The sequence below is a fragment of the Entelurus aequoreus genome, linkage group LG17, assembly GCF_033978785.1.
Source record: "Entelurus aequoreus isolate RoL-2023_Sb linkage group LG17, RoL_Eaeq_v1.1, whole genome shotgun sequence".
Lineage (NCBI taxonomy): Eukaryota > Metazoa > Chordata > Actinopteri > Syngnathiformes > Syngnathidae > Entelurus > Entelurus aequoreus.
Genome location: NC_084747.1, coordinates 27,304,574 through 27,319,551, shown reverse-complemented (window position 1 = coordinate 27,319,551; position 14,978 = coordinate 27,304,574). Strand labels below are relative to the sequence as shown.

General features: G+C 39.7%; 1 protein-coding gene across 1 annotated transcript; it reads right to left on the bottom strand.

Moving 5' to 3' along the window:
- Positions 1–1,134: 1,134 nt before the first annotated feature.
- On the bottom strand, positions 1,135–2,531 carry b3galt8 (beta-1,3-galactosyltransferase 8). The gene has a single exon (XM_062024186.1). It carries the CDS (start codon positions 2,448–2,450, stop codon positions 1,485–1,487), a length of 966 nt encoding a protein of 321 aa, XP_061880170.1. The 5' UTR covers positions 2,451–2,531; the 3' UTR covers positions 1,135–1,484.
- Positions 2,532–14,978: the final 12,447 nt, after the last annotated feature.

Sequence of the window (14,978 nt, the reverse complement as noted above, 5' to 3'; positions counted from 1 at the left end):
ATTTTTGATTCGTTTTCCACGGGTCAACACTACTTCAGGGTTAATTTCGATCGCTGTCAATGACGTAAGAGGAAATTACATAAGAAAGAGGAAATGACCCAGGAAGTAAATGGGGGGGAGGTTTTTGTAGGGGGAAGACATTTGGCGTGACAGAGCACATACTTGTTGGTCACAAAAAACATTCATGAAGTTTGGTTCTTTTATGAATTTATTATGGGTCTACTGAAAATGTGACCAAATCTGCTGGGTCAAAATTGGCGCAGTTCAGCTAAATGTGTTGGTTTTCTGGCATCATCTGACATCACATGGACAAAGATAAGACCTTCTGTAGTAAAGCTCTATAGTCAGATGAAACAAAAATTGAACTGTTTGGCCACAATACCCAGCAATATGTTTGGAGGAGAAAAGGTGAGGCTTTTAATCCCAGGAACACCATTCCTACTGTCAAGCATGGTGGTGGTAGTATTATGCTCTGGGCCTGTTTTGCTGCCAATGGAACTGGTGCTTTACAGAGAGTAAATGGGACAATGAAAAAGGAGGATAACCTCTAAATTCTTCAGGACAACCTAAAATCATCAGCCCAGAGGTTGGGTCTTGGGCGCAGTTGGGTGTTCTAACAGGACAATGACCCCAAACACACGTCAAAAGTGGTAATGGAATGGCTCAATCAGGCTAGAATTAAGGTTTTAGAATGGCCTTCCCAAAGTCCTGACTTAAACGTGTGGACAATGCTGAAGAAACAAGTCCATGTCAGAAAACCAACAAATTTAGCTGAATTGCACCAATTTTGTCAAGAGGAGTGGTCAAAAATTCAACCAGAAGCTTGTGGATGGCTACCAAAAGCGCCTTATTGCAGTGAAACTTGCCAAGGGACATGTAAGCAAATATTAACATTGCTGTATGTATACTTTTGACCCAGCAGATTTGCTCACATTTTCAGTAGACCCATAATAAATTCATAAAGGAACCAAACTTCATGAATGTTTTTTTGTGACCAACAAGTATGTGCTCCAATCACTCTATCACAAAAAAACAAGAGTTGTAGAAATTATTGGAAACTCAATACAGCCATGACATTATGTTCTTTACAAGTGTATGTAAACTTTTGGCCGCGACTGTATATATATATATATATATATATATATATATATATATATATATATATATATAAAGTTCCCATGATTGTCACACACACACTAGGTGTGGCGAAATTATTCTCTGCATTTGACCCATCGCCCTTGATCACCCCCTGGGAGGTGAGGGGAGCAGTGAGCAGCAGCGGTAGATATATGTGTGTATGTATATATACATATATATATTAATAATGAATACAGAGATTTTTGAATTGCGAAGTCAATTCCAAGCAAGAACATTGTTTGTGGAGTTGTGCAGCAACCAAACAGGTCTGACCACCTGCAACTGGTCCAAGAAAGGACGACCGTGAAAAACTCCTTCCTTCCTCTTCTTCTTCTTCTTCTTGTTTATTAGAATACATAACAGCTTTTATATCCTTGTGAGAAATCCTTCCAGGCGTGCAGAAGTTTCGAAGAATTAAAGCCGTTGACAAGAACCCGTCTGGCAAACGAGCACCTGTCGTACTCCAGATCGCGGACTTCAAACAAATTCCCGAACGTCAGCCAGCTCCTGGAGTACGCGGGTCGGACTCCCAGCACCCGCAGGCACAGTCCCACGTACACGTCCTCCAGAGGGACGATGCGGACGAACCTGGACGCCCGGGAGATGGCGGCGGCCAGGTCTCCTGAGAAGACGTAACCGGCCCCCGAGACGTACGGAGGGAAGCTGTCCTCTGGGTACGTCTGCTCGGAAATTTTCCACTTGTGTTTGGGGTCCCTCTTCGGTTTTCCGTCGCTTATGACCGACCCCGTGATGAAACGGCGCCTCGGAGACCTGCTCAGAAGAGAAAGCAGGTGGAAGACATTGACGAACATGTCGGAGTCCACCTTCATGGCGTAGGACACGTTGGGGCAGTGGACGGCCAGCCAGTTCATAATCATCACGGTCTTGATGGTCAGGTTCTGGTAGGTGTCCAGGAAGTCCATCTGGATGACGTCAGCATGTGTCCTGCTTTCCTCCTCCAGCATGTCCTGGATGCTCCTCAGCCGGCCCCCCACGGGGAGTCCCATGTAGAACAAGGTGAGGGTGTCCTGGCTGGCGGCCCCCCATGTCATCCTGATGGCCTCCCGAGCTGAGGACGCATGAGGGGCCACCGGGACCATGAAGACCAGGAAGGGGCTTGAGCGTTTGCAGGCGCCAGGCTGGTTCAGGAGGTACTTGTACGTTTCCGGGGACAGAAGTCGGTCCTCTGCCGGACTCGGCGTCGGAAGTTGTTGAACGGACGCATTTCTATCAAGCAAGCCGTACGCGGAGAAGAAAATCACTAGAGAGACGACGAGTGGCTTTACATACCTTCTTAAAACATGCGCCCTCATAGTCTTTGTCCACTTCGTCTGCCGTGTTTTCGGACACGTTAGCCCGACTAGCTTTTTCCTCCGTCAACCCGGAAGTGAAGACCCGGCCATTGCAGTTTTGTCTGGTCGTAGCCACCGAGGGGGTCACGTGATCACGGACTGGACCTTTGCCAAATAGTTTTTTCTTTAATGTAAATCCGACGCATATACGACCTCAAAATAGTTAAGAGAAAATGTCGCCGTCCACGTTCAACTGTAAAGTTTTTTTTCTTTTCATCAAATGAGTAAAGTGTCACATGACTTACACCCCCACCTAAAAATACAAAATGGTTCACTCCTCTTGGACGCGAAAGACCCGGCCATTGCGGTTTGTCTGATCGTGACAGCGCCGAGGGGGTCACATGCTCACGGACTGGACCTTTGCCAAATGGGTTTTTTCTTTAATGTAAATCTGACGCATACACGACCTAATGAAAGGTAAGAGAAAATCTCGCCGTCCACGTTCAATGATAAGGTGTTTTTTTTTCATCAAATGAGTAAAGTGTCACATGACGTACACCCCCCCAAAAATACGAAATGGTTCATTCCTCTTGGCAGCTGAAAACCCAGCAAACATTCACTTTTCACCCACCGAGAAATGGTTAATATTATTCTGTTGATAAGAACATTATTAATACAAACAGGTTGATTTTATTACATTTCATAATTATTATATTATAATTTTAATTTTGATAATTTAATAATTAAAAATTTCTCTCATTGGATTAATGATTTTTAAATTAGTTTAAACATTCAACGAGGGGGGGAATTTATATATATATATATACACACACACACACACACACACACACACACACATACCTCCAAACACATACATGCATGGTGGTGGTAGTATTATGCTCTGGGCCTGTTTTGCTGCCAATGGAACTGGTGCTTTACAGAGAGTAAATGGGACAATGAAAAAGGAGGAATACCTCCAAATTCTTCAGGACAACCTAAAATCATCATATATATATATATATATATATATATATATATATATATATATATATATATATATATATATATATATATATATATATATATATATATATATATATATATATATATATATATATATATATTAGAGATGCGTGGATAGGCAATTATTTCATCCGCAACCGCATCACGAAAGTCGTCATCCACCCGCCATTCACCCGAACCAACATTTTATCAAAACCACAACCGCCCGCCACCCGGGCGGTATTTATCATTATTATAATATTATTGTCATTTCCGTTAAGAAAGTGTTGACTATTGTTGCCAGGAGTGCGTTCCTCACACTTTGTGTGCGCAGTTGCAGCAAGCAGAACGATGCTTTTAAGAAGCTAAAAAAATTTAAAAAAACAAGGCCTATATTTTCGTTAGGTAAAAAAAAAAATCTGAATTTATTTCAATGAATATTAACTTGTTAACGTTAAAGTGCTCAAATAGGGACGAGGGCAGGGTGCACAGTGAAACAGTGAACAATTTTGCGACAAAGATAAACCTTTATTGATTGATCTGCAGCCATGACAAAATATCAGACAATCTCCATTGTCAACGACAGGCAGGAAAATAAAGATGAACACATAGCCTATGTTGTAGGCATAGGCTCATACGTTTTCAAGTTGAAATGAAAAAAATAATAAAAAATTTGCCTATAAGCCTTAGGCTGTCAATCACGCGCACAAACTTAAATTATACAACAACATATGTATGTCATCCCTATTTAAACAAAAATAAATTACATACATAATAATAATTGAATTATAATGAAAATAGACGGTCGCAACAAACAAAGCAGGCTAAATAGCCTTACATTGTAGCCAATCGGAGATGCGCTTCACTTGAAAGCGAGGCCAAATAATTAACACACAGTAGTATATCTCCAATAGAAAAAAACCCACAATAAACAACACAATTGCCTTAATTCCTTTGCATTGTAGTGCGCCCAAACAACATATAACCATCAAAATTATTCTGCTGACCGAACTCAATATATGTTAGACATGGTCTTATTTGGTATAGCCTAGGTAACGTAGACTAATTCGTTTAACATATCCAACCGTATGTCTACTTACTTTTTTTTTGTAGCACTATGCAGGAATAAAATGGCATCTACAGTGCCAGGATTGTTGCTGGGACACATAGGATTCTCTTTATACATTTACTATGTATATATATTTCCGAATTGGTTCAACCGCCATCCGCCCGAATCTATTTAAAATCAATTTTTTTCGTCATTCATCCGCCCGACCCGCGGATTACCCGTGGACACCGCGGGTGTGTCCGCAAACCGCGCATCTCTAATACATATACCGGTATATATATATATATATATATATATATATATATATATATATATATATATATATATATATATATATATATATATATATATATATATATATATATATATATATATATATATATTTATATATAGAGTTAAGTTAAAGTACCAATGATTGTCACACACACACTAGGTGTGGTGAAATGTGTCCTCTGCATTTGACCCATCCCCTTGTTCACCCCCTGGGAGGTGAGGGGAGCAGTGGGCAGCAATGGGGCCGCGCCCAGGAATCATTTTTGGTGATTTAACCCCCAATTCCAACCCTTGATGCTGAGTGCCAAGCAGGGAGGTAATGGGTCCAATTTTTATAGTCTTTGGTATAGCCGGGGTTTGAACTCATGACCTACCGATCTCAGGGCGGACACTCTAACCACTAGGCCACTGAGTAGGTCACCGTGAGCTTAACATGCAAAGCCAAGGGGCCAAAATCAACAGGGGGGAGCTCACAGGTACCACGTGGTCCAAACACTATTACTTCTGTCTTCTTTTCATTAAAATGTAAGAAATTTAGGGCCATCCAGGCCTTGATATCATCAAGACAAGCAAGTAGTGGCTGCATTGAAGAGGCATGATTTCTCCTTAACGGAAAATACTTTTGTGTGTCATCAGCATAACAATGAAAAGAAATATCATGCCTTCTAAGGATGGAGCCCAGGGGAAGTAAATCAATAGAAAACAGCAGTGGTCCTAAAACTGAGCCCTGTGGGACCCCACATGTCAAGGGAGCAACAGAGGATTCAGAACCAGCAACATTTACAGAGAAGGATCTGTTTGTCAAATATGACTTCAGCCAACTCAAAGCAGTACCACACATGCCCACTTGATGCTGTAGGCGGCTAATTAAGATATTGTGGTCCACTGTATCTGTTGAGAAATGTTGTTCTTAAACTGTTGGACAATTTGCTCACGCATTTGTTGACAAAGTGGTGACCCTCGCCCCATCCTTGTTTGTGAATGACTGAGCATTTCATGGAATCTACTTTTATACCCAATAATGGCACCCACCTGTTCCCTATTAGCCTGTTCACTTTTGGGATGTTCCAAAGAAGTTTTGATGAGCATTCCTCAACTTTCTCAGTCTTTTTTGCCACTTGTGCCAGCTTTTTTTTAACCATGTTGCAGGCATCAAATTCCAAATGAGCTAATATTTGCAAGAATAACAACGTTTTCCAGTTTGAACATTAAGTATCTTGTCTTAGCAGTCTATTCAATTGAATACAGATTGAAAAGGATTTGCAAATCATTCTATTTTGGTTTTATTTACCATTTACACAACGTGCCAACTTCACTGGTTTGGGGGTTTGCAAGTCAAGAACACGTTCTTCTTTCTTGTGCATTCTAAACAAACGTTAGTAAAAGTCAGTTAACAATGTAGCTATTGGGATTATATTTGCACAATTTATTGCACGTACAAAAGGGAGTAGGAAGAAGTGAAGATTATAATTCATGCCCAATAATCCTACTTACTTACACATGCTTACGCTTTGTTCACTTCATGTAAAAGAAAGAAAAAAACCTCAATAAGCAAATAAAAAGGGAGGTTGTGAAGACTAATTATAAATATTGGTCTAAAAATACATGAATTATTAACTTATTGATGATTGTCAATAAGTGCAATTTGGTCTTGTTTTTGCTTTAAAGGCCTACTGAAAGCCACTACTATCGACCACGCAGTCTGATAGTTTATATATCAACGATGAAATCTTAACATTGCAACACATGCCAATAACTTATAAAGTGACATTTAAAATTTCCCGGGAAATATCCGGCTGAAACGTCGCGGTATGATGACGTATGCGCGTGACGAAGTCAGTTTAACGGAAGTTATGGTACCCCGTAGAATCCTATACAAAAAACTCTGTTTTCATTTCATAATTCCACAGTATTCTGGACATCTTTTGCAATTTGTTTAATGAACAATGAAGGCTGCAAAGAAGACAGTTGTAGGTGGGATCGGTGTATTAGCAGCGGACTACAGCAACACAACCAGGAGGACTTTGTTGGAGAGCAGACGCGCTAGCCGGCGACCTCACCTTGACTTCCTACGTCTCCGGGCCGCCAAACGCATCGGGTGAAGTCCTTTGTCCTTCCGCCGATCGCTGGAACGCAGGTGAGCACGGGTGTTGATGAGCAGATGAGGGCTGGCTGGCGTAGGTGGAGAGCTAATGTTTTTAGCATAGCTCTGTGCGGTCCGGTTGCTAAGTTGCTAAGTTAGCTTCAATGGCGTCGTTAGCACAGCATTGTTAACCTTCGCCAGCCTGGAAAGCATTAACCGTGTATTTACATGTCCACGGTTTAATAGTATTGTTGATTTTCTGTCTATCCTTCCAGTCAGGGGTTTATTTTTTTTGTTTCTATATGCAGTTAAAGCACGATGCTATCACGTTAGCTCGTAGCTAAAGCGTTTCGCCGATGTATTGTCGTGGAGATAAAAGGCACTGAATGTCCATTTCGCGTTCTCGACTCTCATTTTCAAGAGGATATAGTATCTGAGGTGGTTTAAAATACAAATCCGTGATCCACAATAGAAAAAGGAGAGAGTGTGGAATCCAATGAGCCAGCTTTTTCCCTAAGTTACGGTCAGAGCGAAAAAAAATATGTATTTCACTGCATTCTAGTCCGTCACTCTAACGTTCCTCGTCCACGAATCTTTCATCCTCGCTCAAATTAATGGGGTAATGGTCCGAATCGCTCTAGCTGCGTTGAAAACAATAGGAAAATATGAGGGAGTGAACAACTGACAACGTCACGCTACTTCCGGTAGGGGCAAGGTTTTTTTTTTATCAGAGACCAAAAGTTGCGAACTTTATCGACGTTGTTCTATACTAAATCCTTTCAGCAAAAATATGGCAATATCGCAAAATGATCATGTATGACACATAGAATGGATCTGCTATCCCCGTTTAAATAAAAAAAAATTAATTTCAGTAGGCCTTTAACTAAACAACAATAAATTATATTATAAGCCAAATATATATATTTCAGTTATTCAGATATTTTATTGTTTGTTGGACAAATTGCTTTCAAAAAAATAAGCAAAAAATGTGTGAAACATCTCATTGGCGATTACCTCATTTTCAGCCATTTTGCGGACAAAACAAAATGCGTGTGCTGTTCGACTACACTTGCTTTACGGATGTTGTTGTTTTTTACAAGGATAATAACATCATGTTCACCTTGAAGTTGTTTTAGCCTCTAAAAACACCTAAAACTTCTATAAAAAAAAAACCCGACTGTCCATCAAAACGTTTTTTTTTTTGGAACGACTGAATTGAGTTGTGTCTTTGTCAATCGCTGACACGCGTGCAATAGTGCAGTGTGAACAGCAGAGGGCAGCAAAGAGTCACGTACATAATCAATAACAATGACGTCAACGTCAGAACACGTTTCACAGATAATGGCAGGAAAAACTCCTACTCCTACTAAGTTGTTTTTTATGAATATTCTGAATTGTTTAAATGTATTTTACATAGCATTTTGTCATTTTACTGAATCAAAGTCAAATATATTATACTTTTTTTTTTAAAAGAATAAAGTAATGTATTGAGAAAAAAGTTAAAATATTGCGAGGGGAACTCCAAACTATTTATCTATATATTTATTTTTATTTTTAGAAAAACGCAATATTGTGGAAAAAAATATCTTACAAGACATGTGTAGAAATATTTTAGGAAAAAATATTTTAAGACATTTTTATACATTTTTTAGAGAATAAAGTATGTCATTTTTACAGGATTACAGTCAAATATATCGTATTTTACCAAACAAATGTTAAAGTCAAATATATTATTTTAAAAAATGTTAGTAATGTATTGAGAAAAAATATGTCATTTTACAAGAATTATTTCAGAATATTGAGGAAAAAATAAAACATTACCAGAAAAAAAGAAGTTATTTTACAGGATTAAATTCTAATATTTTGTGGAAAAGTATTTTCTTTTTTTTCTTTTTTAGAAAAACGCAATATTGTGGAAAAAATATCTTACAAGAAATGTGTAGACATATTTTAACAAATTGTTTTACATTTTTTAGACAATAAAGTATGTCATTTTTACAGGATTAAAGTCAAATACATCGTGTTTTCCCAGGCAAATGTATTTAATTTGGCAAGATTAAAGTCAAATATATTATTAAAAAAAATATTAAAGAAAAATAAGTTAGTAATGTATTGAGGAAAAAGTTGTCATCGTACAAGAATTATGTCAGAATATTGTGAGGAGAGAAAAAAATCCAACAATCCAAACTATTTATCTATTTATTTATTTTTATTTTTAGAAAAACGCAATATTGTGGAAAAAAAATATCTTATGTAGAAATGTGTAGAAATATTTTAGGAAAAAATATTTCAAGACATTTTTATACATTTTTTAGAGAATAAAGTATGTCATTTTTACAGGATTAAAGTCAAATATATCGTATTTTACCAGACAAATGTATTTAATTTGACAAGATTAAAGTCGAATATATCATATTTTACCAGACACATGTATTTAATTTGACATGATTAAAGTCAAATGTATTATTTTAAAAAATGATAGTAATGTATTGAGAAAAAAGATTTCATTTTACAAGAATTATGTCAGAATATTGTGAGGAAAAAATAAAACATTACCAGAAAAAAAAAAAAAGTTATTTTACAGGATTCAATTCTAATATTTTGTGGGAAAGTATTTTCTTTTTCTTTTTCTTTTTCTTTTTTTTAGAAAAACGCAATATTGTGGAAAACATATCTTACAAGAAATGTGTAGAAATATTTTAACTAATAGTTTTACATTTTTTAGAGAATAAAGTATGTAATTTTACAGGATTAAAGTCAAATACATCGTATTTTACCAGACAAATGTATTTAATTTGACAAGATTAAAGTCAAATATATTATTAAAAAAATATTAAAGAAAAAGAAGTTAGTAATGTATTGAGGAAAAAGTTGTCATCGTACAATAATTATGTCAGAATATTGTGAGGAGAGAAAAAAATCCAAGAATCCAAACTATTTATCTATTTATTTATTTTTATTTTTAGAAAAACGCAATGTTTTTGAAAAAAATATATCTTACAAGAATTGTATAGAAATATTATAAGAACAAATATTCAAATACATTTTTATACTTTTTTTAGAGAATCAATTATACCATTTTTACAGGATTAAAGTCAAATATATCGTATTTTACCAGACAAATGTATTTCATTTGACATGATTAAAGTCAAATATATTATTAAAAAAAATGTTTAAAAAAATGTTAGTAATGCATTGAGAAAAAAGATGTCATCTTACAAGAATTATGTCAAAATATTGTGAGGAAAAAATAAAATATTACCAGAAAAAATGCTATTTTACAGGATTAAAATGAAATATTTTGTGGAATAATATTTAGTTTTTTGTTTTAAAAAAAAACGCAATAATGTGGAAAAAATATCTTACAAGAATTGGGTAGAAATATTTTAAGAAAAAATTATTTTAAGAAATTGTTTCAAATTTTTAGGGACCAAATGAAATGGAAAGTAGTTTATTCCCACCATTTTGAAATCATCGCGTTCACAAAGTCTTTCAAATAAGGCATTATTTTCAAGAATCATCGTTTCAATCATTTATTTAAAGTAAATAAGCATGTTTTTAATGTACCGCTGTTTTTTGTTTTTTATCTGTAATTGTAGAGTTCAGGGGGAAAGAATCAAGACACCAACGCGCAAAAACCAAATAAAAAAATGTGGAAAAGAAAGGTTGAGAGAACACGGAGAAAGAGTGATGGCTGACCCAGTTAACACCAAGAATATTTGAAGAAGGAAGAAGGAAAGTTTGAAGTCATCAACGATTTATCGGCCTGGGAGCAAAGGAGAGGCCTATATACCCCCGCTGCATGTATTTGGAGGTGGGAGCGGCCTATATACTCCTGGGTGCATGTCTTTGGAGGTGGGAGGGGCCTATATACCCCCGGGTGCATGTCTTTGGAGGTGGGAAGGGCCTATATACTCCCGGGTGCATGTCTTTGGAGGTGGGAGTGGCCTATATACCCCCGGGTGCATGTCTTTGGAGGTGGGAGAGGCCTATATACCCCCGCTGCATGTATTTGGAGGTGGGAGAGGCCTATATACCCCCGCTGCATGTATTTGGAGGTGGGAGCGGCCTATATACTCCTGGGTGCATGTCTTTGGAGGTGGGAGGGGCCTATATACTCCCGGGTGCATGTCTTTGGAGGTGGGAGTGGCCTATATACCCCCGGGTGCATGTCTTTGGAGGTGGGAGAGGCCTATATACCCCCGCTGCATGTATTTGGAGGTGGGAGAGGCCTATATACCCCCGCTGCATGTATTTGGAGGTGGGAGCGGCCTATATACTCCTGGGTGCATGTCTTTGGAGGTGGGAGGGGCCTATATACCCCCGGGTGCATGTCTTTGGAGGTGGGAAGGGCCTATATACTCCCGGGTGCATGTCTTTGGAGGTGGGAGTGGCCTATATACCCCCGGGTGCATGTCTTTGGAGGTGGGAGAGGCCTATATACCCCCGCTGCATGTATTTGGAGGTGGGAGCGGCCTACCCCCAGGTGCATGTCTTTGGAGGTGGGAGGTGTGCCCGGAGAGAACCCACGCAGTCATGGGGGGAACATGCAAACTCCCCACAGATGCTCTAGTGTACTTAGTCTAGTGTGACTCAACCAGTAATCTATGTTCCTAGGGAGAGTGATGGCGCCTTCCCCGTTAGGGTGAAGGCCGTCCCTCCTCAAGCCCGGTTTGCCCCAGAAAGAGGGCCAATTATCTATAAATGTTAATCCCTGTTCTCTACAAAAACTAGCCAGCCACTTGTTAAGCGAGACTAATCTGCTATACCTCTCATCATTGCCTCTCGCAGGCAGGGGGCCAGAGACAAGTACTTGATGCCTGGACATCTTTCTAGCGAGATTACAAGTCCCAGCTCTTTGTAATCTCTCACTGTCTCATCCTAGTGTCATTGGAGCGGCGTGTGCAACTATATTTGCGTAGCTAGTGGTGCGATTAGCCTGCCGTACGTGTTTACTAGGCCTGTTGTGAGTTAGCGCCCTAAGATTAGCTTCAATGTCGGGTGCTCTGGCTCCGGAAATACACTTAATTATGGCTGGTTTACTAAACTGTATATTTTGGGTGATGGAGTCCCCAATGACTAAGGTGTGTTGTCCGGTAGACTGGGGTGTGGGACTAGCTAAAGGGCTAAATATATTCTGCCTCTTAACTGGTTCCCCATTGCTTGTAGGCCGCTTAGGGCTGCTACAAGTTGGGCTAGTCGGCTCGCTACAACCAACGCTGGCAAACGTGTCCGCGACATCTAAAGTTACAAAGTTACTCTGCTCTAACTGGCGGACACGGTACTCTAGTAGGGCCAGCCTATCCAAGAGAAAGGTACGCAAAGAACAGGAAGCCATATTCAGGTTGTTTCTTTCATTGAGTCAAGTTCTTGCTGTCTTCAGAGCAAAGTAGCTTCGGACCGTACTTAGCTTAGCTTCGCTAGCCCAGCAGCTAGCTAGCTAAAAGGTGATCTATAAGACTACTAAATACATTATATTGCCAAAAGTATTTGGCCACCTGCCTTGACTCACATATGAACTCGAAGTGCCATCCCATTCCTAACCCATGGGGTTCAATATAATGTTGGTCCATCTTTTGCAGCTGTTACAGTTTCAACTCTTCTGGGAAGGCTGTCCACAAGGTTGCGGAGTGTCTTTATAGGAATTTTGGACCATTCTTCCAAAAGCGCGTTGGTGAGGTCACACTGGCTCTCAGTCTCCGTTCTAATTCATCCCAAAGGTGTTATATCGGGTTCAGGTCAGGACTCTGTGCAGGCCAGTCAAGTTCATCCACACCAGACTCTGTCATCCATGTCTCTATGGACCTTGCTTTGTGCACTGGTGCACAGCCATGTTGGAAGAGGAAGGGGCCCGCTCCAAACTGTTCCCACAAGGTTGGGAGCATGGAAGTGTCCAAAATGTTTTAGTATCCTGGAGCATTCAAAGTTCCTTTCACTGGAACTAAGGGGCCAAGCCCAACTCTTGAAAAACAACCCGACACCATAATTCCTCCACCACCAAATTTCACACTCGGCACAATGCAGTCCGACATGTAGCGTTCTCCTGACAACTTCCAAACCCAGACTGGTCCATCAGATTGCCAGATGGTAAAGAGTGATTCATCACTCCAGAGAAGGCGTCTCCACTGCTCTAGAGTCCAGTGGTGACGTGCTTTACACCACTGCATCCAACGCTTTGCATTGGACTTGGTGATGTACGGCTTAGATACAGCTGCTCGGCCATGGAAACCCATTCTGCGGACTGTATGTGGACTAATTGGAAGGTTTGGAGCTCTGTAGCAACTGACTGTGCAGAAAGTCTTTGCACTATGCGCTTCAGCATCCGCTGACCCCTCTCTGTCAGTTTACGTGGTCTACCACTTGGTGGCTGAGTTGCTGTTGTTCCCAAACTCTTCCATTTCCTTATAATAAAACCGACAGTTGACTTTGGAATATTTAGGAGCGAGGAAATTTGACAGCCCATTCTTTCACAAATGTTTGTAGAAACAGTCTCCATGCCTAAGTGCTTGATTTTATACACTTGTGGCCAGGCCAAGTGATTAGGACACCTGATTCTGATCATTTGGATGGGTGGACGAATACTTTTGACAATATAGTGTATGTTGGACAAGGAATCAAGAAAGCTGTCAAACAATTAAAAGCACACAGATATAAAGATGGTATTTAGTTTTGAACGGTGAACAGCAGCAGCGGGAGTGAGAGCACCGACTTAGAATGTATAAAAAAAAGAAAAACATGCTTTCTTGTCTTAAAAACCCTGTTTCCATATGAGTTGAGAAATTGTGTTAGATGTAAATATAAATGGAACACAATGATTTGCAAATCCTTTTCAACCCATATTCAATTGAATGCACTACAAAGACAACATATTTGATGTTCAAACTCATAAACTTTTTTTTTTTTTTGCAAATAATAATTAACTTAGAATTTCATGGCTGCAACACGTGCCAAAGTAGTTGGGAAAGGGCGTGTTCACCACTGTGTTACATGGCCTTTCCTTTTAACAACACTCAGTAAACGTTTGGGAACTGAGGAGACACATTTTTGAAGCTTCTCAGGTGGAATTCTTTCCCATTCTTGCTTGATGTACAGCTTAAGTTGTTCAACAGTCCGGGGGTCTCCGTTGTGGTATTTTAGGCTTCATAATGCGCCACACATTTTCAATGGGAGACAGGTCTGGACTAAAGGCAGGCCAGTCTAGTACCCGCACTCTTTTACTATAAAGCCACGTTGATGTAACACGTGGCTTGGCAATGTCTTGCTGAAATAAGCAGGGGCGTCCATGGTAACGTTGCTTGGATGGCAACATATGTTGCTCCAAAACCTGTATGTACCTTTCAGCATTAATGGCGCCTTCACAGATGTGTAAGTTACCCATGTCTTGGGCACTAATACACCCCCATACCATCACAGATGCTGGCTTTTCAACTTTGCGCCTATAACAATCCGGATGGTTCTTTTCCTCTTTGGTCCGGAGGACACGACGTCCACAGTTTCCAAAAACAATTTGAAATGTGGACTCGTCAGACCACAGAACACTTTTCCACTTTGTATCAGTCCATCTTAGATGAGCTCAGGCCCATCGAAGCCGACGGCATTTCTGGGTGTTGTTGATAAACGGTTTTCGCCTTGGATAGGAGAGCTTTAACTTGCACTTACAGATGTAGCGACCAACTGTAGTTACTGACAGTGGGTTTCTGAAGTGTTCCTGAGCCCATGTGGTGATATCCTTTACACACTGATGTCGCTTGTTGATGCAATACAGCCTGAGGGATTGAAGGTCACGGGCTTAGCTGCTTACGTGCAGTGATTTCTCCAGATTCTCTGAACCCTTTGATGATATTACGGAGCGTAGATGGTGAAATCCCTAAATTCCTTGCAATAGCTGGTTGAGAAAGGTTTTTCTTAAACTGTTCAACAATTTGCTCACGCATTTGTTGACAAAGTGGTGACCCTCGCCCCATCCTTGTTTGTGAATGACTGAGCATTTCATGGAATCTACTTTTATACCCAATCATGGCACCCACCTGTTCCCTGTTGCCTGTTCACCTGTGGGATGTTCCAAATAAGTGTTTGATGAGCATTCCTCAACTTTATCAGTATTTATTGCCACCTTTCCCAA

What these genes read in the sequence shown, in the direction of transcription:
- b3galt8 (XM_062024186.1), bottom strand. Translation starts at nt 2,450, where the DNA reads ATGAGGGCGCATGTTTTAAGAAGGTATGTAAAGCCACTCGTCGTCTCT.